Source organism: Rhinoderma darwinii, chromosome 11, assembly GCF_050947455.1.
Source record: "Rhinoderma darwinii isolate aRhiDar2 chromosome 11, aRhiDar2.hap1, whole genome shotgun sequence".
NCBI lineage: Eukaryota > Metazoa > Chordata > Amphibia > Anura > Rhinodermatidae > Rhinoderma > Rhinoderma darwinii.
Window position 1 is genome coordinate 39,065,689 of NC_134697.1, and position 23,462 is coordinate 39,089,150.

A 23,462-nucleotide genomic window follows, 5' to 3' on the forward strand; every position below is an offset into this window, starting at 1 on the left:
GATGATACATCCCTACTAGAGCACTTTACGTATCCAGATCATTACAGCCAGCCCACCACTCCACCATATCATGTGTATGGTCAACAGAATTCATGCGTGGGCCATAAGCATGAGATTTGTGTCGGAAAGCAACCCCAATTGTAAAGTGAGCGCCAACTGTCCCCCTGAAACAACAGCATAGTCCTCCCTCCTTTCTAAATAATATGCCAGCTTTGCCAACCTGAAAGGGCATGTTTATGAATTATGAGTTAATATAGGTGGCGGTCCTAGTTTGGGACTTGTATCAATAAGGTGGCAGGTGGGACTTCCATAAGGCAGGTGGCAACGATGTCTCATTTTCCCTATGGTATGCACTGGCGGGAATTGAAACATTTTCTGCCGAGTTCCCTTGCTGGAAGTCCTAGCAGCGGGACACCCTGCGATCATCTCATTTTTAAGTGCCATTCTAACAACATGGATTGTGCAACGATGACTCACACAAGCTGTAGATAAAAGTCTTGGCTGTGCAGTCTTATCATATTGTAAATTTTCAATTCTAAATCTCTCACCTTGAATAGCAATAATTAGAATATAGACATCAATTAGAAAGAAGATCTGCATCTACCCAACGTCCCAGTAAAAAAGGCCACTGGGCATACAGTCTTGCCACGAGGACACATGCCTCTTCTAAAAGGCGACTGAAATAACAACCATGTATTTCAAATTTCAAAAAATATCAATCTTTATTGCGGGAATACCCCCCTATTTACCCACAATACATACAATTGTTAAAAAACATATTTTAAAAGACAACCTCGGACAGGAGACTCCACCAAAACATGAAAAAGTATATATTCGTCAGTAAAAACGACCTATAATAAAGTAGATGTATCTGCAGGAGACCAAGTATCTAGAATATGGTCTCTCAAATTGCACAATAGGATCAGCAGAAAATATATATCATGATGAAGACAAAACAATGTCAAGTGTCAAGACGTTATACCTATGGTAGACATACTGATGGATGACAGTCTCCGATCCAAGGAAACACCCCGACGCGCGTTTCGCTACCTTCTTCTAAAAGGCGACCTGTAACTTGAATTATAGAGACTCCTGCAGTGGCGTAACGATGGCAGATGCCAGGGGTACTACTGCGTCCGGGCTCAGAGGGGAAGGGAGCCTCTCAGGCTGTCACATCAGACCCCGGCAAAGATCTGCGCCACGAAGCATACAAGGTTCCGAAACCAGGACATTGTATGTGATACAGAACACAAAGAAGATGTGCGCTGCGGCGCATAGAACGTCCTGCAGCCTGCGGAAAAAAGCAGAAATGAGCAAATTATTTTATTTTTTTCATGTCGGATGGGGGGGGGGGGGGGTAGAGGAATAGGGCCCAGCCCCAAACGGTTACACCTCTGGCCTCATGCACGTGTCATGTACATCCATTTTGTAAGGCGCTGTAATATGACTGCCATAGAGTTCCATATTGTACCTATGTATGCCTCCAGTTTCATGAGAAGTTCTACAGATGGTTTTTTTCTGTGAGATTCTGCATGAATCCAACAAAAACAAACAAACACCTAGAAGCATTAGATCAAGAGGAGAATTATTCTGTTATGTCGAGTTTCACGGACCCTCAACATCAGTTCACGGGGGCCATAAGGCTCCGTACTAAGCAGCCATACAGGCTACGTACACAGGGCTCTGCCCTAAAGCTTAGTCATCATAAATAAACCGACATATATAACTGCAAATTTCATAATCTCCAAAGCTATTACTGGTTAGCAGACAGGTTTGTTATTTAAGAGTTAGTCCAAAATATTACTTTTATGACCTATCAATGTATGGGAAGCGCTATGGGTAGCAAAATGTCACCACAATATGCTAACCTGTTCATGTCCAAACTAGAGGAAGAGTTTTTATCAACCTGCGCAACTAAACCTCTAGCATATTTCCGGTACATTGATGACCTGCTGATAATCTGGACAGGCTCTGAACATGAACTGCTTTCTTTCCATAAAAACTTCAACAAGTTCCATCCTACCATCAAACTCACTCTCAACTACTCTACACCTCAAATACATTTCCTGGACATGACCATATACATGAGAGACAATACCATACAAACAACAATCTACCATAAACCTACAGGCCGTCCAGCATATCTGAGATGGAACAGCTTCCATCCGAGACACATAAAGAAATCCATCATCTACAGCCAGGCTCTGCGATACATACGGATCTGTTCAGACAATGAAGACAGAAAACAACACCAGCTATCACTGAGGAATACATTCTTACAACAGGGATACCATCCAAGGATTATAGATGATCAGATCTACAGAGCAACAAGAATTCCAAGGAGCAATCTTCTGGAGTACAAAAAAAAGGAAGACAACAGCAGGGTGCCCCTAGTGGTCATATACAACCCACAAATGAACATCTTGAGGAAAATGGCTGCTGATCTCCAACCTATATTCAACAAAGACAATAAACTGATGGAAATATTCCCGGATTTACCTCTCCTTGCAAAACAGCCACCAAACCTAAGGAATCTCCTGGTCAGAAGTGCCTCTCACCACCATCAGAGACTGGCACCTTTCCTTGCAACAATAGAAAATGCAAGACCTGTACCAACATCTTGTCATCAAACACCATCCACATACTGAACACGAAGCAGGACTTTAAAATCACTGGCTCGTTCTCCTGTACATCCTCCAATGTAGTGTACATGATTCTGTGTACAAGGTGCATAGATAAAGGAATCTACATTGGTGAAACCATAGAAAACTACAAACCAGGATGAATCTTCACAGACATACAATAAAACAGGAGCTGGATACACCCGTGGGAAAACGGGTCCTAATTTAAAGGTCCTAATTCTGAAGGGTCATTTTAAAAACAACTGAGAAAGAAAAATTTGGGAATTCAAGATGATGATAAAATTCCAGTCATTGACACAAGGCCTCAATCTAACACCTGGATTTATGAGCCACTACATGGACACACGTCACATCCCCCATCAGACTGACTCCAGATGCCTCAACTCCTAAGTCATCACCCCTATAACCTCCGTTTTATTGCCCCGGCTTATCTTAATGATGTATCACCTCATGTACTAATGGTCTTTGTGAAGCACAACATTTAGAGAAGTCATTCATTTGTAAACTGCCTGAAGAAGGGGCCGGTGTGCTCTGAAAGCCGCATATAGAACTTTTATGGTTAGCCAATAAAGGTATCGTACCTATTAGACTTTTGTCTTTTTTTACATAAAAGTATTTAACATTTCATATAGTCTCTGGCTAACACGGTACTACACCATTTTTTTTTACTATGACCGATCAATAAAATACGTGATATGTTTTGTTGGGGTCCTGGTGTCAACCCATTCTCAGAATTAGTGGAGTTCCCACTCATATTTTATACAATCCCGTAAAAGGAAAAATAAAAATGATAATACTTTCCGTCTCTAGTCTCCCAATTTTACAGTAAAAATATATTCTACAAGGTACCACTAGGTGGCACAAGTGACCTTCAATGGCGTCCTGAACCCTTCAGTAACAGACATCTGGGTTCCATTATTTCCTACTTCCTGTCTCTTTCAAAACAAACCGTTCTACATCACATCTATGAACACACCGATTATTATGAAATGTCCTAAATTATTTGGATTACAATAGCCATATGAATTGTTTTACTTGATGAAACGACCGTCCCTTTGGTGAATCTAAGAATTACCGTAGTTAGGACTTTTTCCATTACTAACACACAGCTATTTACTGGTAATACCGTCTATGGTGACCAATTCTAAAATCAAAAAAATCTGTTTTACTTTATGGAGGCTTCAGATTTCCTATTTTACAGAGACGAAGCGCTCGGCATGAGACTGAGCAGCACCATTAAAATTCCTTATAGACTAGCAGTGCATTGTGTATTGCAGTCATGTCTGCACAGCGCTGAACCATTTCCAGACTTGCTTCTCTGAAATCTTTTTATCTTCCTTTTTTTTTTCTACTTGCTTATGAATTCACATCTTCTGCATTGTATTCCATCACCGTGAAGCTTGCTAGATAGGCTAGTCAAGTGTCTGGGGAAAAATAGCAATATATCCGCCAGACATTCTGCAAATTATGTTGAGATTAACACGCGGTGTGATTATATATTATAAAGGAGGACTTTGTTGTCCCGCTGCAGTAGCCAGGTGCCTGACCGAGGCTGGTGTCTCACGAATATTGCTGCTGAAATGGGGCATGGCAATTTTTTTATGGTATTTGTATGCATCAGACTGAGAAATAACTTGAGGGGACACAGGCTGGTTTCCAAAAATAGCAGATCAATACCCTAAGACCCACAAGGGGGCGATGTGTCAGTAGTGTCATTTGTACTGCATTTACGACCTTTTCAAAAACACTGGGGGAGGGGGTCATAAGTAACAGGTCCAGCCTGCCGTATGTGTATGCCATTTTAATTTTGAATCCAGAATGGGATGACAGAACTATACTTAACATGGCAGTAACCCTAGACCGACTCCTATATGTCCAAATGTGCAAATGCCATAGTACTCTCAACAAAATCTACTCAAAATCCATATAAAATTGATTGTACCTGTATACATAGCTTGCGTTGACATACATTTAGGCTACATGCAGACATTTAGGAATTTGATGCCGAAAAACTGCATTAAAACCACAGACAAACACAGGTAATTCTGCACGTAAATCCCAACTTATTACGGGGGTTTTTTATGCCTTTTTAGGTGCGGATATTAAATTTTGATGTGGAAACAGGTGCAGAATTTATGAAGCGGATTTTGGTACTTTTTTTTAAAATATAAACCTGTCAGATACAACTCTCAGACGGAAAAGAAAGATAAATCGTCATGGTGCGGATTTTAAAATCTGCACTGTAGGTCAATTTACGTGCGTAAAAATTCTGAAAAGTGTTAATGAGATTACTTGAAATCTCATTTACTTTGCTGGTACTTTATTACCGTGCAAATTTGTCGCCGAATAATCTGCTCATCAAATCCACACGTAATACACATCGTGTGCATGTGGTCTTACAATTGTTTCCATAAGAAAAATTATCCACACAAAACAAAAACAAAAAAAGCCCACAAATCAGAAAACTGTACAGTTGTGCAAAATGTAACTACTGCATGAATGGCCGGAGGCTGTATACATCGTAACACAGTATGTGAGGCTGAAAAAAGTCCATCCAGTTTGGCCTATTATCCTGCAAAGTTGATCCAAAGGAAGGGAAAAAAAGAAAAAAAAAAAAATGAAATGAGGAAAAAAAAAAAAAAGACTGTTTTCCTCATTTTAGGTGAAAAAAAATTCCTTCGCAAACCCATAAACAAACCATCTCCAGTAATCTAGTAACTTGGAATATTATTATATTAAAAAAAAGGCAAAAACTTCCTCCAACAGAGAGCGAACAGGATGAACGTTGCAGAAACAATACAAAAGCATTTAAGAAAAATATTTAGATAGTAACTACTCGAATTGCCCATAGCCTGCAGAAATAAAGTCAGGAATAATTAAAAAGGTCTATGTTTTGCTCTCTTTCCTACTATTTTTTTTTATTTGCATTTTTAATTTAAAAAAAAAACTCCTTAAACTTACCAGGCCCTTCACCACCAGCACTTTTAGGTTTCTTTTGCGCTTCAGTTATAGACGGGTAGAGTCTGTTGCCGACAGTCTCATCACCTTGTATGGCTGTCAGGTCATGCATACTGAAACTTCTTAAACGTTCCGTAATTGCCCCTTGGCCCTGGGCAAAGACACAGACAAAGTAAAATGCATTAGACACAAAACGTGCTTTTTTTTGTCAAAATATTTGTATCAACTTTGAAATGGAAGCCAGCCAACGAGGGCATGAACTATTTTTTATTAGCAGTGCACAATTTAAAACTTGACACATGGAAGCAATACTGGTGGTAAACGGAAATGGAACAATCGCGGTATAAACCTCTCCAATACAAACAATGGATCATGGATCGCCGCTAATGAATGGACACAAATATTAGATCTCTCATACGTTCAATTTTACCATTCAGGCTTTCTAAACCAGCTTGTCAATTTGTTCCAGGCAATGAGGTCACGACCAATGACCACAACCCAGTGACACAGCCATCATTATTAGTAACTATTTTACATTGCTCTTTAGATTCAAATAAAAGGGATTAGAAAAACATGGCTGCATTCTTCCAAAAACAGCACCATACCCATCCACAGGTCATATGTGGTATTGCAGCTCTAACCTGCACACTTCGTCTTTTGAAGTAAAACATATGTAATCACTTATTCGGGGTGGCAAAAATATGATGAGCGGATGATGATCTGCTCTAATAAGAAAAGTGACATGTAGAGTACTGCCGTAATTCTAGATCAGATCCGGCGAGAATCATTACAGAGAACACGTGCCATTTCAAAGCAAAGCATTATGGTTTATTACACCAGAATAAGAAATACAAACAGTACAAAGTCAAGGCAAAGCCACTAAACGCACTATATCAATATACAATACTTTTTATTTTAACAATATACAATTACTTTTATTTACAGGAGAATTCTGGCAGGGAAACATTTCTGAAGATATATTAAATAAAAGTGAAATTAAAAACGTGGATACGTTTCCAATAGCAACTAATCAGGTTGTAGGTTTAATTTTCCAAAGAGTCTTAGAAAAACAAGAGCTGGAATCTGATTGGCTGCCATGGACAACTCCGCCACGTTTGGAAAAACCTTTATGGTCTCGCCAGCCGTCCCCTCCCTTCACCGCTATAATAAAAAAAAATGTATAATAAATAATAATATTCACTTAAAACTCCCGCTCTAGTGCTGGAGGGACCAGTGAAATCTTCTCCGCTAGAAGAATGCAGAAGTTCTGTCTACCAGCACTGAATGTGTGTGGATCTGTGTAGACTCCATGTCATCACATTCACTGGTTGCAAGATTCAGAGGCGTAACTTAAAGTTCCTGGCCCATATGTAAAATCTGTAACAAGGCCCTTCACCTACCATTTGCCATTTATAATACTGGTGTCTACTCATGGGGCAGAGGTTACTTTGGGCTCCCTTTGGCACCAGAGCCCGGATGGGACTGCTACCACTGCACCCCCTATAGTTAGGCCGCTGGCTATCCTGCCACCCAAACAGATTAAGGCGGTGTCTAGCAAGCTCTATCCCTCAGAAGACAAGTTTATTATAGAGTATGAAAATATGAAGTCTAGAAAAAAAATAAAAAAACATGATCGGCCCCATGCAACTTTACAAGGTGTGCAGATATTTATTATTTTTTTTTTTTGCAGGATCCTTGACTACACTTTCCGACACAGTTGAAAAAGAAAGGTCTCTCAATGCAGAACGGTCAAACATATACCAAATGGACACTCTTTACTTACATCCGGCCCATTATAGGCCATTTACGGTATACTTGGGAGCATTATCCGCCGAACGTATACACTAAACGTGGTGTGAACTGGATGACAGTAGCTTTGGATACATTCAACGAAATAAACAACTTTGCTTTTACACGATTTCAACATAACGACAATTACAGTACGGCGATTTTCTTTTATAGGACTTGAATAGACGAGAAGACCTTGTTGCCATGTTTACTACTTTCAGTGTCTTGCGTGCGTCAATGTTCGTTAAATGAGCTAGATTCTAGATAATACAGCTAAATTATTAATTGGCATTCAGAGCCCAGTAACGTGCCACATAATATACAGTGCCAGCTACAGATGTGAATGAAGGAGGAGGGGGGGGGGGTACAAACAACCTGTAATACAAATAAGTGTTGCTGAGACAGAACGTGGGTTGTTTGGTTTTTACAAAACGGTACAGAACATTTAATAGGCACCATTAAAAAGGGCCATTGAGGGCACATGTTTTGTTTTCCGTTTTCTTTTATGTTAGAGAATTATTTGTCTAAGTACGCCTCATTCCAGCTATGAACCCGCCGGTTTTATGAGTAATGCAAATTGCAGTAAACTAACCAGGTGATCGCTATTAGCTGTAACAAATTTGCGAGTCATTTTAGAAAGCTATGGAACGGTTCAAACAAAAAATGTGCATTATAGCAACAACAACTGGTCGATTAACAGGTAAATATAACGTCTCGCCACTCTCCTGGTGAAAACGGTTTAATAGAAATTTGGACATACTTTTATCAATTCTAGCCACCGCAATAATAAAAAAAACAAAAACGCAATTCCCTCTAATATTATATGTCACCCGTATAGATCATTTTTTTTTATTGGTTCTATCATGATTCCAAAACACAAATAAAAACAGAAAAAGGCATTGAAATTTTTATTTTTTTTATCTATATATATGTATATAAAATTGAGACCCATAGAATCAGAACACCAAGGAGTCCATCCAGTCCGCTTAGGTATTAATTTATTAATTACTTTTTTACATTTCTGTATGTATTTATATAGCAGTTACTGTACACCAGCGCAAATGGACAAAGAACATTTCTTTATTTTACATTTTCTTAAACAGCTAAACAAAAGATGACTTATCAAAAACGTATTGTACTGTAAACCATCATAGTGAAGAAATTTTGGATAAGAACTACTGAACAGGGGCTGATCTGCAATACCAGATACAGCCCAGGGACAAGAGTGGAACTGATTTTGGAGAAGAAGCAGGCCTTTTTTTCTGATCTCATACAACCCCTTGTAATATTGCTAGATAAAGCTGTTCCATAGAAAACTGCAAACACCATTTTGTTTAACTTTTTTTAAATTCAGCCTTGTTATTATTTTCAATTAATTTGGCATCAGTGGGCGAGGTAGAAAATAACAGGCTGCTCCCTGACATTTAGAGTCCAATTTCAGTCATTTGCAAATAAATGAGTCATTTCCAATTACAAGGTATTTGTGTTCTGAATCTAATGCAATACAATACTTGAGGGACAGCTGCCGTTTCCATTTTGGGTACTTTACTTTTAGATTAAAATAGTCAATATTCTGTTACACCTTGATTTATATGATTGAAGCCCTCTCTTAACAGATTTATCATTAGATGGTTGTAGGATTAATGGTATGGGCAGAAGAGGCAATTCCGCCACTGAGGTAATTTTGAAAAAACTGCATTATGCCCTACATGTGTGAACTTTTTTGGAGACATCTGAAGGGTGTGAACATACCATTATACTTTTTTCTGGAAAGCCTGGAAAACCCAATTTGGGAAACTCTGCTCTATTATATGTCAATTGTGACAACACTTTCCTCACCCTAATGGAGCTTTCCAATATAACAAGTACAACTAGACTATAAAAATAAATTAAGAATTATATTACATAGGAATTAAAAGGGGTTGTTCACGACTGGACAACTGATGACCTATCCACCAGATAGGTTATCAGTATATGATTGGTGGGGGTCCAACACACGGAACCCCACCGATCGGCTGCCTCCGGGCACCGGATGTCCATGCCGGAGACAGATGGCTCCTGTCACAGAATAGCGGCCATGCTGCAGAACGGCCGCTATGCATTGGTCCGAGCCATCTGCTTCTGACTCCAACTACTGCATACTCTTCAAAACATCTAAAGCAGCTAAATCGGTGCGGGGTCTGGGAGTCGGACCCCCATTGATCATATACCGATGACCATCAGTAAGTTCATCAGTTGTCCGTTCTTGGACATCCCCTTTAAAATTAGAATGGATTCAAGGTTTTTCCATTTAAGAAATTTAAATACACCAAATAGAAGCAAAATTATTAAGACGGAAGTCAAATTATTTGTGCATATTAATGGTTTATTTCACATTGATGTTTCTGTGAATTTTATAATGCATATATTCTGTAAAATGACCCAGAACGTATGCATTACATGTACAGTCATTTGTATTTTTAGTATGCTCTCTCCTGTATGTTAAACACCGTTATAGTAGAATGGTAAAAGCGGATATTTCATGCCTAGAGATGGGGACTATTTACCTTCACTTGATTGACAGTAGATAGATTTCTGAATTAATATTAGCCAAGGACAGCAAAGTGAGAAAAAAAAAGAGAAAGAAGTCATTCAATAAAGGACACTTGCCATAGCAACTACTGATTCGAAAAACAGATTTACTCCTACCAGCGGTGCAGATGACCTTCCTATTTCACCAATGTGCGGACAACTCATCCGTGGTAGGTCTTTGTGTTCTATTAACGGACTGTCTGATCACAAGCAGTAAACCAGCACTTGTTTCCACACACGGATATTTTTATTTTTTAGTATAACTCAAGTTTTATTATGGGATAATTAGCAGCCAATACATAAACCTCTAGAAGAATTATTCATATTAACTTCACCACTATATGTTGCTTTGGAGACCACTACTATTTAAGAACTTCCTGGTGGTAATAGATACAGAACAGTAGCGCTAAAATAGATAGGAACACTAAAACAAATAAAAACAATCAAAACATTCATTTGTCAGTCTACAAGCTCCTGAAACAAACAAATAAACAATCTTGTGGAATTTAAGCTGATAAAACAATGGTCCATCTCCTTCTGGTCCCCAGAAAATGGTGACCAGAAGGAGGGAAAACTTAAAACACCATTTTACAGTTAACATTTCCAATGAATCTACATATAAAGTTGAGTAACTTTGTGAATTCCTTGATGGCTCAATGTCTGCATAGAACCTCCTCCATTAATTTTGATTCTGGAATATTTAGTGTTTAACCCAAAAACGATTAACATTTCCCAAAAGTCTGTGAAAAACGGAGCTCTACTGCATGATAAGAGCTCAGATAAGCTGTTAGGGGTGTGTCTGACAACAAGCTTGCTGACTGTTTACAATGGCAACCAGAATAAAAGAATGGATATTTAAACTATAATACGGGCTGTAACTCAGGATCAATTCAAGATAATATAATGAATTTGTACAGGCACTCAACACTATGACCAATGTTAGAACTTTTATGGTCTTTGTTCCTAAACAGAAGTTGAAATCCATATCTGAAAGAGATCATTGGAAAATGTTGTCCTCCAATGACCTTATCTTTATTGTTTTGTGTCTTTATAGCACAACTCCTCTATCTGCTACTCATAGGACTAGTGCAAATCAGTCATGAAGTGAGAGCTAACTACCTAACGTATCACATTCTTATATTTACAAATACAAGAAGCGCCATAAACTAAAACCAATTACAGCTCAATTGTGAAAATCCAGAGTCTTGCTGGTCTACTTCCACATATTGGCCAAGATTTAATAAGAAAGGAAAGAACTGCTAAATAGACTAAAAGCCTGTTGTAATTAGGTAATGATCTATATTGTGTTTTACAAGAAGAAATAATTAGGACTGTGTGCTAATGAGTAATAAAGTGGGACTCTCACCTTCACAGCAGCGGTCACAGCAGCAGTAGCAGCAAGATTTAAGCCTTGCTTGCCAAAGTTTACCATGGTTTCATAGCCCTTTTCTTTGGCTTGAACAATATAGTCATCAATCTCCTGTTCAGGAAACACAGAACATCTGTTGCAACTCATGACTATTTAACATAAAATACATCAGATTCAATATCAAGCAAAAGGCTGTAGAGATTCACTTGTGGCAACAAAAAATATTGCAGATAAACGGTGTCTTTGTTGTTCATATGGACTGTGCCTATTATATTGGATTATGGATTGTTTTTTAATTTAACAAAAAAAAAAAACCTTACTATTCAGAACAGACTTTCTGATCAGCGAGGGTCTGAGCACGGTTATCCCCCGTCGATTTGTGCTGGGGGCACTTCGTTTCCTGATGGACTTGCTAAGCTTCCTTCAGAGGCCGCATCATTGGCCAATTGGTCTATGGCGGTTTCGTGAGTGGTCATGCTTCATCAAGGTCTTGACAAAGCGTGACCACACGCAAAATGGTTGAGGCTTATACTCCGCATCCCATGACCAGGATTTAAACAAAAAAAAAGATGATTTTGCTACAGTGGTAAGTGCCACTTGTTTTTCCTATTTTTTCACTAATAAATAATTGAAACAAAGTATATTAGAAAGTTGTAAAATTCTTTATTTATACACTGATTTAGCTCGATTTATTTAAAACCAGAAAACGGTTTCAAACCTGCCTAATTAAAAAAACGGACATTGGTAAAGTAAATTACAACTTACCGAAAGGAGTCCGGGTAAGGAGACCCATCTAATGCATTTGCTCTGCTCACATGAAGCAGAGTATACTACACCTTGCTTCACTGGACATGCGCAGCGTATGGCCCTAGGCTCCATGTGCACAATGCGAAGGCACCTGAAGTCACTTCCGGGCTCATCTCGGTAAGTTGTATGTTACTTTACTAACTATTCCGAAAATGGCAGTTTTTTTACGTGGGAAGTCCCAGCTGCATAATGACATGCTGGTGGTTTAATGGCTCCAAACCTACGGACAAGTGGCATTAAAGCACCTCTCCCCATTAAAATACTAAACATGAATGTTTATGGGGGGATGCATTGTAATTTGCATTGCTGAATAAAGGTTCTGGCAAAAATTAGATGTGTTATCAACAAACTTGTTAGAAAATGGTCACCTGAATTTGAAATAATTTTAAAACATCTGACTGTGCAGACAAGCTATCAGTTTCCGGACTGCCTTACTTCAGGTTAAACAGTAGGATTTTGCCTATTAACAGATTCATAGACTCTGATCAGTACAGGCCCATGCAACAAGAACTTGTTTTTGTGGCCAGCAAAGCATCCCCATACACGTTCTGTATCCAACAAATTACCACTTACCTTTTCTTTTCTAGAAAGAAGAGGATGCAAAAGCTTCCGGTACAACAAGCTGGCACCTCTTGTATACGGAGATAACAACCAGATTACAAAACCAATCTTCAGCTCATAATACAAGGGAAACCTATGAGCAATAAAAAGAATAAAATGTAAAATAATCTAAGATACCATTATCCATTCCTATAATAGTATCCATCAATCTATAGTTTATAATGCACAATCTTGTAAGCCTAGAGAAAAATATGTTATACAAATGCACATAAAGAAAAATGAAAATGCCAAATGGTTTACACAAGGAGTAAAAATAGATGAAATCTGTGATTATCTGCACCGCTGTTCAGTGTCTGGTTCTGAAAGTATCAAGTAATGCGAGGTCAGTTTAGGACAGTAAGGAGGAAAAAAAAACACATGCTGGAAATCTGAACTATGTCGCATATAGACGTATTTTGATGAGTTTGTGAGAGACAGAGAACGCCATCCAATTATATGTGGCATGCTCGATGACCTTGTCTCCGAGACTGCCTGAAGAGATGTGGCTGTTCTCCTAACTTGTCATACTTTCAAATTATTCCCTTCATCTTCCATTTCTGGTCTCATGTGGATGTGAAGAAATGTTGAAAAGTTCTGATATAGAAGAACATACAAAATAAACTATAAAGCTAAAATTGCAGATCACATTAAATGGTGGTAAAAAACAAATAATTGTACAATCCGACCAAAAAGTAATGCTCCTGGGCTAATCTGCAAAAGTGAACCACTGCCAGTCACTAACAAAATATTGGTACAATATAAAAGAATATATAAAAATATTGGTCAAATAAAAAAAAATATATAAAAAAAATTACTGTAAATAACTGTTCCTAACTCAAGTCTTTTCATGTCCAAGAATGGGCCCCCTGTGCAAATTCCTGCCCCCTGCCGAGTAGTGCACTTTCTACGAACTGCCAAACGGAGCATGGAAATGGAAGTGAAAACTGCGCTAAACAGATTTCTGTCTCTGAAAAGTTTTGTCAATTTCAAAGTCAAGTCAGCTAAAAGGTGTTACAAATTTACAGAATATCTTTGCTTTCCCTTTATTAATATATTGCACACTAAAGGCCTTTATGACCGTTACTTTAACCCTTAAAGGCTATGTACACGTTTAATCTTTTCTTATAAATAAAAATGTTTATCAGTGTGTTTGATGCAATTTTCATAATACTTATTAAAAAAAAATTTACTTTGAGATACAGCTGCTCTACATCCTGTATACAAAGTAAATATATCTAGCGCTGAAACCTGTATCTGTCAGGACCGCGGGACTCACTGGATCAGTGACAGCGGGCCATGCAGTATCGAGCTGCTATCGATCACATCGAAGTTCATAATCTCCTGTTAATAGAAAGTATTTTGAAATTTGCACCAATCGCAATGATAGACATTAAAAAAAAAAATACGATTTCAACCATTGCGATTGGTGCAACTTTCAAAATACTTTCTATTAAGAGCAGATTATGAACTTCGATGTGATCGATAGCAGCTCGATACTGCATGGCCCGCTGTCACTGATCCAGTGAGTCCCGCGGTCCTGACAGATACAGGTTTCAGCGCTAGATATATTTACTTTGTATACACGATATAGAGTAGCTGTATTTCAAAGTAAAAATAAGTTTTTAATAAAAAGTATTTTGAAGTTACATCAAACACATTAATAAACATTTTTATTTTAAAAAAAAAACTCTCAAAAAAGGTGTACGCGTATTTTAATATTTTTTAACCCCTTCCCGCCGGATCACGTATATAAACGTCATTAAAATCGGTGGCTTACCGCCTTTTCACGTAAATATACGTCATGGAGATGAAGCTGGCTCAGGAGCTGAGCCAGCGACATCACCACCGGGTGACAGCTGTATGTTACAGCTGGCACCCTAAGGTATCGGCCAGGACCGGAGCTAGCCTCCGATCCGACCGATTAACCCCTCACATGCTGCGTTCAATAGAGATCGCAGTATGTGAGGAGTTTATAGCCACCGGCACCCCAGCAACGTGATCGCTGGGTTGCCGGTGGCTGCAAAGGCGATCGGAGGGCTAATGCTTACCTCCCGATCAGCCTGTAACGGAATCCTCCTATGCCCCGTCGTCGGCGGGGCCCAGGAGGCTTCCGGTAACATCGGCAAGATGGCGCCGGCTCAGCTTCCGGCTCAGAAGCTGAGCCGGCGTCATCAGCAGTGGGTGTCCGCTGTATGTTACAGCGGACACCCCGATCTATCGCCAGGAACCGGAGCTAGCTCCGATTCCTGGCATTAACCCCTTCGATGCAGCGATCCATTGTGATCGCTGCATCCTAGAGGTTTGTAGAAAATCGGCAGCCTTGCCATGCGATGGCAAGGCTGGCGACTGCTACCATGGCAACAGGAGCCCTAACAATGGACTCCTGTCTGCCATTACGTAAGCTAATTAGGCCCCGCCCAGAGGCGGAGCCTGATCGGCTTGCTGTCAGTGAACAACTGACAGTTCCAATACATTGCACTACATAGGTAGTGCAATGTATTAGAACATCAAACAAATAGTTGGACATTCAAGTCCCCTAGTGGGGACTAAAGAAAAGTGTAAAAAAAAGTGTAAAAAAAGTAAAAATAAAAGTTGGAAAACATACAATAAAAGTTTCAAATAACACAAAACACAATCGCCCTTTTTCCCTTATAAGTCATTTATTATTGAAAAAAATAATAAAGCCATACATATTTGGTATCGCAGCGACCGTAACGACCTGAACTATAAAAATATTATGTTATTTATCCAGCGCAGTGAACGCCGTAAAAAAAAACCTCAAAAACACTGCCATAATTACTGTTTTTTTGGTCACTGTCTTCCAAAAATTGAAATAAAAAGTGATCAAAAAGTCGCATGTATCCAAAAATGGTACCGATAAAATCTATACCTCGTCTCGCAAAAAAAACAAGCCCTCACACAGCTCCATCGACGAAAAAATGTAAAAGTTATGGCTCTCACAACTTGGCGACAGAAAAAATACATTCTCTTTCCAAAAGTAATTTTATTGTGCAAAAAGTTATAAAAAAGTTCTATAAATTTGGTATCGCCGGAATCGTACTGACCCGCAGAATAAAGGTAACATGTAGTTTATAACGTACGGTGAAACGGTGTATATAAAAAAAAAAGTGGCACAAGCTGGGCATGACATTTGACACTGAATTGGCATATCTAGGGAAACTATTTAATGTGTACCTTCCGCAGCGCAATCATTTATGGAAAAGACACGTGGGGTGAAAATGCTCACTACACCTCTTAATAAATGCCTTGAGGGGTGCAGTTTCCAAAATGGGGTCACTTCTCAGGGGTTTCTTTTATTATTTCACATCAAAGCCTCTGCAATTGTGAACCAATACTTTATAAGTCGCCAAATTAGGCCTCAATTTTACATGGTACTCTTTCACTCCTGAGCCCTGTCGAATGTCCAGGCAAAAGATTAGGGCCACATGTAGGGTGATTCTAAAACAGGGAAACACCGCATAATAATTGAGAGCTGTCTTGTTATGGTGGCACAAGCCGGGCACCACATATTGGCGTATCTAAGGAAAAATTCCCATTTTCATTCTCCCACATCGTGTGCACACGAATTTCTGCAAAACACCTGTGGGGTTAACATGCTCACTACACCCCTAGGTGAATACCTTGAGGGTGTTGTTTCCAAAATGGGGTCACTTCTGGGGGGGATCCACTGTTTTGGTCCCACAGGGACTTTGCAAATGCAACATAGCGACCAGAAACCAAATGCAGCAAAATCTGTACACCAAAAGCAAATGGCGCTCCTTCCCTTCTGAGCCCTGCCGTGTTCCCAAACAGCATTTTACGACCACGTGTGGGGTATTGCCGTACTCCAGAGAAGTTGCTTTACAAGCGTTGGGGTTCTTTTTTTCCTTTATTTGTTGAGAAAATTAAAAATTTGGAGCTAAAGCTACGTCTTATTGAAGAAAAAGGATTTTTTTATTTTCACTGCCCAATTCTAATAAAATCTATGAAACACCTGTGGGGGCAAAATGCTCACTACACCCCTAGATGGATTCCTCAAGGGGTGTAGTTTTCTCAATGGAGTCACTTTTTTGGCGTTTTCACTGTTTTGGTACCTCAGGGGCTTTGCAAATGCGACATGGCCTCCACAAACCATTCCTGCTAAATTTGAGCTCCAAAAGCCAAATGGCGCTCTTTCCCTTCTAAGCTCTGCCGTGTGTCCAAACATCCGTTTATAACCACATGTGGGGTCTTGTTTTACTCGGGAGAAATTGCTTTACAAATGTTGTGGTGCTTTTTCTCCTTTAGTCCTCGTGGAAATTAGAAAAAATTAGCTAAACCTACATAATCTTTGAAAGAATGACGATTTTTATTTTCACGGCCTACTTCCAATAATTTCTGCAAAAAACCTGCGGGGTCAAAATGCTCACTATACCCCTAGATAATTTCCTCAAGGGGTGTAGTTTCCAAAATGGGGTCACTTTTGGTGGATTTCCACTGTTTTGGCACCGAAAGAGCCCTTGAAACCTGACATGGAGCCTAAAATATTTTCTAATAAAAAGGAGGCCCAAAATCCACCAGGTGCTCCTTTGCTTCTGAGGCCGGTGCTTCAGTCCATTACCACACTAGGGCCACATGTGGGATATTTCTAAAAACTGCAGAATCTGGGCAATAAATATTGAGTTGCGTTTCTCTGGTAAAAACTTCTGTGTTACAAAAAAAATAGAATAAAAATGAATTTCTGCAAAAAAAAAATGAAATTTGAAAATTTCACCTCTACGTTGCTTTAATTCCTGTGAAACGTTTAAAGGGTTAAGAAACTTTCTAAATGCTGTTTTGAATACTTTGAGGGGTGAAGATTTTAAAATGGGGTGACTTTTTGGCGGTTTCTAATATATAAGGCCCTAAAAGCCGCTTCACAACTGAACTGGCCCCTGTAAAAATAGCCTTTTGAAATTTTCTTGAAAATGTGAGAAATTGCTGCTAAAGTTCTAAGCCTTGTAACGTCCTAGAAAAATAAAAGGATGTTCAAAAAACGATGCCAATCTAAAGTAGACATATGGGGGATGTTAATTAGCAACAATTTTGTGTGGTATAACTGCCTGTCTTACAAGCAGATACATTTACATTTAGAAAAATGCTAATTTTTGCAATTTTTCACCAAATTTTGGTGTTTTTCACTGGTAAATATTGAATTTATCGATCACATTTTTCCACTATCATAAAGTCCAATGTGTCACGAGAAAACAATCTCAGTATCACTTTGATAGGTAAAAGCGTTCCGGAGTTATTACCACATAAAGTGAAATATGTCAGATTTGAAAAAATGGGTCTGGTCCTGAAGGCCAAAATGAGCTTGGTCCTGAAGGGGTTAAAGGCTATGTACACCTTTTTTAGATGAACATTTTTATTAAAAAAAACTATTAGGGTGTTTGATGCAACTTTCTAAACACTTTTTATTTAAAAAAAAAATACTTTGAGATACAGCTGCTCTATATCCTGTATACAGAGCAGCTATATCTAGCGCTGAAACTTGTATCTCTCAGGTCCGCGGGACTGACTGGATCAGTGACAGCGGGCCATGCAGTATCGAGCTGCTATCGATTACATCTAAGTTCATAACTCGCTGTTAATAGAAAGTATTTTGAAAGTTGCACCAATCACACTGATAAACATTTTTATTTAAAAAAACTCTCAAAAAAGAAGGTGTACATAGCCTTTAAAAAACATATTAAAATACTCTAAAATATCACTTATAACAGAAATGAAGGACTACAAATATTGTGCCAGCACAAGTCCAACACACGAAGGACCACAATGCCTAACTGCTTAGGAATGAACAATTATTCCACTATAATCAGGTGAAGGCACGTTGTACGTTTTAGTTAATACACATGGCTCTGTTGATCAGTGGATGGCAACTGCGAGGAACAGGGAAACATTTGGTTCTCAGATCCTCACTCTTAGGTCGTGTGAACCCAGCCTATTTTCAGACGTAAATGAGGCGTATTATGCCTTGATTTACGCCTGAAAATAGGGCTACAATACGTCGGCAAACATCTGCCCATTCATTTGAATGGGTTTGCCGACGTACTGTGCAGACAACCTGTCATTTACGCGTCGTCGTTTGACAGCTGTCAAACGACGACGCGTAAAAATACAGCTTCGTGAAAAGAAGTGCAGGGCACTTATATACATTATATGCAGGACACTTCTTTCAGACGTAATTTGAGCCGTTCTTCATTGAACTCAATGAAGCACAGCTCAAAATTCACGGCTGTCAGAGAAGCCTCGCAAAATGCGAGGAGGAGCATTTACGTCTGAAACGAGGCAGCTGTTTTCTCCTGAAAACAGTCTGTCTTTTCAGACGTAAAAGTCTGCTACCGTGTGCACATACCCTTAGACCCATGGCTCCCCTGAACCATCCGTATACGTACATATGAGGTCTGAACTAGATATATTTTACTACAAAAACAATACACAGTTTTGCTTTTTGTGGGTTTGAAGGGGGTGTTTTGAGATACTTTACCACTATTAAGGGTGTATTCCCACTATACACATTCATGGTGTATTTATAGGATGGATTCCTGCTGATCCAACCAATTCAGAGATTCCTGTTCATCCAGAGATGGGCTCTCGCCCTTCATTATACTAAACAGGTGCACAGAGTTTTCGCCTTAATGCCCTAATTGTCTAACATATCCAGGGACAATGATTCATTTACCAAAATGTAGACATTACTGGTTATACGGAAGAGTAAAGAAGTTTATGATACAGATATGTTATTTGATATTAAGTTTTGTATTCTCTATTATATTTCTACCCATGGTGAGAGCAGTAATGTTGTATTGGCTATATGTACGTCATTATTAGTGGCTAGGAAGACCGTTTTGCAATTTTGGATTTCTCACAAGTTACCAACTGTGTCACAATGATTGACCTGTTTGGACATAATTGCCAAAATTGTAAAATTTTATTTTCCCTCTTTAAATAACATGGACAAATTTGTAACCAATTGGAGCCTATGGTTGGGCATAATAAATCATATTGCAGTGCCAGGCTTGGGGAGGATATATAGGGGGGACTAAAATGTACAGTAAATCTATGTCATTAAGTTCTTTTTCTTTGGAAAAAAAAAAAGAACAAGTGAACTTGGCTAACTCGGCTATTACCGTATCTTCTATGGACTATAAAAGAGGCCACCTCTCTGATCCAAATGGAATCCAAAGAAGATTAAATGTAATCAAGGGCAACTTGTGGGGGCAGATTATTTTGTAGGCCATTGCTGTTGTGCTTTCTTGAAGCCTCCAATGTGTACACCCATATCTGTATTAAGCTTTTCAAAATTAAACATCTAAATCCCCAATACAAAGTATGAACTCCATTCAAGATAAGTCATGGAAATAAATAAAACAGGGCAATATTAAGTATGCATTTTGTAAATCTCATTCTTATCAGTTAAGCTTGTAGGGCTTTTTCAAAAACAGTCAAGAAAATTAAAATTAAATTTACCCTCCTCAATGTACAAAAGAGTGGGTTTTATTTCTGCGTCAGGAGCTTTTCCAAATGGATAGATATCACGCCTCCTACCCCTTAGCTTTATTAACCCTGTAGTATCATGGATCTGCGTAAGAGCCATATATTTAATACAAAAAACAGGATAGGATCCAGTTAGGAGAAAGCAGAAAAAAAATATTTCAGTAAAAAGAAAAAAAACTACCAACTGATCCTATTTCTGGCACTTTACACAGTTTCCATATACAGCTGTAATATGCTCCGTAAATTAGATCCACTGGTGTTTCAGTCTTTATCTAAAATGTGCCTAATTTATTAAAAGGGGCGCAAAACTCTTTATAAATTAGGCGCATCTCTGGCTGTCCGTGCACCAGAAAGTCAAATCTACTGTACTTCAGCCTACTTCTGGAGTAGTTAATTTACACCAGTTTCTGAAAACTAAAGTAAATTTGTCGGGCCTGTCCTCTTTGCCAGGTGCCACCTACTATATAGTAAAGTGGCGTGAGTGGTGCAAATGCTTCAACGGTCACAATTTTTTCAAGTAACTTTTCTAACCCAGAAAACAGTCGTAGAAAGAATAATAAATTCCCCCCATGTTTTTCCGGATCAACATATACAAACTGTAAATTAGATATTGACAACCAACTAGAGAACTTCATCGGCACTAGAACCAACTGTAAACATCCCATGTTCGGAAAGACTGCACAAGTGGAAATGTATGCAGCCTATGTATAAATGAAATAAAACATTGAGAACTCTCCATGTATTCTGGCCCCTTAGTCAGCATTGTGAAACACAGTTCTGGCAGGAGCAAGAACACATGAAATCAATTATGTATTGTGGGCCGCTGCCAAGTCTGTTTTCCATGTATGATGCCGGCCCCAGGAAGACCAGGCAGGGTGTGTTAGGTGTCCTGCACTTATGGAAATAAACGCTGGATAGAATTTCTAAACCTTTGTACATGTCCTGGAAGGCAACACAATAAAACTCTATATGTGAAAATGAAGCCAGTGAGACCTTTCTACATAAAAATATTGTCTTTAGTGGCTAACCAAAAAACAAAACAACATAAAATCCTGTTCTACAGAATACAGCTCCCCAGGGTAAAAAGGTCTGCATAGGGATCCCAGAAACCAATGTGTAGAAAAGTTTACAAATATATACAGCAATAGGACAACTAACACCCTATATCGCACTCCTATAGCACACGCCGTTATGCGCACCAATGTAGCAAAAATCATTGACTTGTCCTCCTGTGCAACTTCTGTAGCTGTACAGGGCCTCAGCAGGCAAGCAGCCCTAGTGTCCATTAGGTGGCCAGTCTTAAACTGCAGTACGTCGAAGTGAAATATGGCAAATTTATTAGGAGGTGCATGCCTCTTAAAAAATTTGCCACGTCTGGGGCAGTGCTAAAGACAGAGGATGAAATCTACTATTTGCTATGAGTCAGGCGTAGATTAGCAGTACAAGTTGCACCATTTTTTGTCACTAGAAACTATAAAGTGTTTCGAAAACGTTTTGGCTCCATCTCCTACCGGTTAAGCCTGCCCACTCTTCAACATTTTTTCAAAAGTGGCGGGAAGAGTTTGCTCCCTCTACACTGCTGGACCAGAAGTACTGGTCGAGTGTACGGATACACAATTCATATGGGTGGCAGATTTATATCTTTACAAGATTGTGAAGATTTGTGTGTGTCACCCACAGGCACTGGGCCTTTAAAGTGGCTTTCCTATCACCGATATGGACAGCATATTGATGGGATACCCCATCAATGTCTGAACGAGGGTTCTAACCTCTGGGCCCCACAGCGATGCCTTGAATGAACAGGCCAAGAGCTTTCTAAAAAATTGCAACACATCCCCATTCAGGTGGATAGGGCTGTGTCGTAGTTCCTACACAGTGCCAGGTCAGCAAAGGCACTGTGAAAAAATAAAATAGGATTGTTCACACTCTGCAGTTTTGTGTCTTTTTATTTTTTCTATTACAGTTTTATGTCTTTTATGGCCATTTAACAAACAGGTTATTGAACGAAATTTTAGAAAAACCCACTCACACTTTGTAGTTGTAAATCCTGCGGCATATAGTCCTACGTCTGATGTTTTTATGGAGCTTTTCCCTATCAACTTAAATGTGTAGAACGACATTACATAGAAACTGCAGGTGAAAACTATACGTGTTGTTTGTACATGCTTTACCTCAATTTTGTAAAAACGATTTTTTCTTAGTATGTATTATATGCAAGTCATACTGCACTGTGCAGCAAAGCAATAAGCGTTAATAAAAGGCGCTTTTTTTATGTTCAGAAAAAGCAGAACCGCGTTTGTAAAGTAATTATAGGAACTTACCAGGATATCGTTAAATCTGCTAATGTTTCTGTCACAGTGTAAAGGGCAAAAACAATCCAATACATCATCCACCGTACCTAGAAAACAAGAAAACAGACAAATGTCACATTTCTCTGCAGCACTGAATAATAAGCGCTTGAATCCAAATATTCTCAGATCACACATAACATTATGTCAGGTCGTCATTATGGCTGAACACCGCTTGTCTTGAGGAAAATACATTTATTTTGAATAACCCCGATTAATAAAGATTTACAAACATTGCCATTTTTTTTTTAAGTGGGAATTCTTTTTATTTTTTAAGGCCTTGTCCAATCAAGACAATCCTTGATCATATTAGAGCCCATGGAAGTAGTATGGGGGGGGATCCCTACTCGGTACCCCTACAGAACCCAGACCAGAGAGTTGCTGACAAGCGCAGCGGCTCTCATACAAGCTGGTTGTCTTTAGGTCAGCTGGTATTGGGAAGTGCGTGCTGACTGTTCAATTTATCCAAGGTATATTTTGGAAATATGACCCCACAAAAGAAGATTCTTTCAGAAAGCAAGTTAAAGTAGATGGTCAACAATTTAAGGTCCTATGTATATGTAGATTTAATGGGGCGAATTACCAGGAGGGATTACTGCCTTAGCAGGGGAAAGAAGAACAGCATGTGCGTGTCCACCATTGCTCGCTGTAGAAGATGGAACAAAGCTACACGGACCTAAGAGAAAAACTAGAGGGCGCTATCAATGGCACCAAAATGATCTCTGCACAAAAAAAAATATTTTTACCGTATGGATATTGCGACAGTTCTTAATTTTACAAGTTCTTTCCTTTTATTATTAGGCCAACGTAGATCAATTATACCTTGTTGAAAAGATAGCGGCTATTGCCAACTGCTCTTTC

General features: G+C 39.0%; 1 protein-coding gene across 2 annotated transcripts in view; it reads right to left on the bottom strand.

The window, feature by feature from the left end:
• The window catches only part of REEP3 (receptor accessory protein 3), a 96,173-nt gene that overhangs the window by 8,322 nt on the left and 64,389 nt on the right, over window positions 1-23,462 (bottom strand). Inside the window, exons 3-7 of one of the 2 annotated variants that reach the window (XM_075841131.1) lie at window positions 22,575-22,651; window positions 12,709-12,829; window positions 11,326-11,439; window positions 5,604-5,751; window positions 733-1,291 (exon numbers count right to left, since the gene is read on the bottom strand). In XM_075841131.1, the coding sequence (XP_075697246.1) occupies window positions 1,176-1,291; window positions 5,604-5,751; window positions 11,326-11,439; window positions 12,709-12,829; window positions 22,575-22,651 (576 nt within the window). In that variant the 3' untranslated portion in view covers window positions 733-1,175. Of the gene's footprint in view, window positions 1-732; window positions 1,292-5,603; window positions 5,752-11,325; window positions 11,440-12,708; window positions 12,830-22,574; window positions 22,652-23,462 lie in introns of those variants that run through there. The other variant, XM_075841130.1, reaches the window with a different exon arrangement.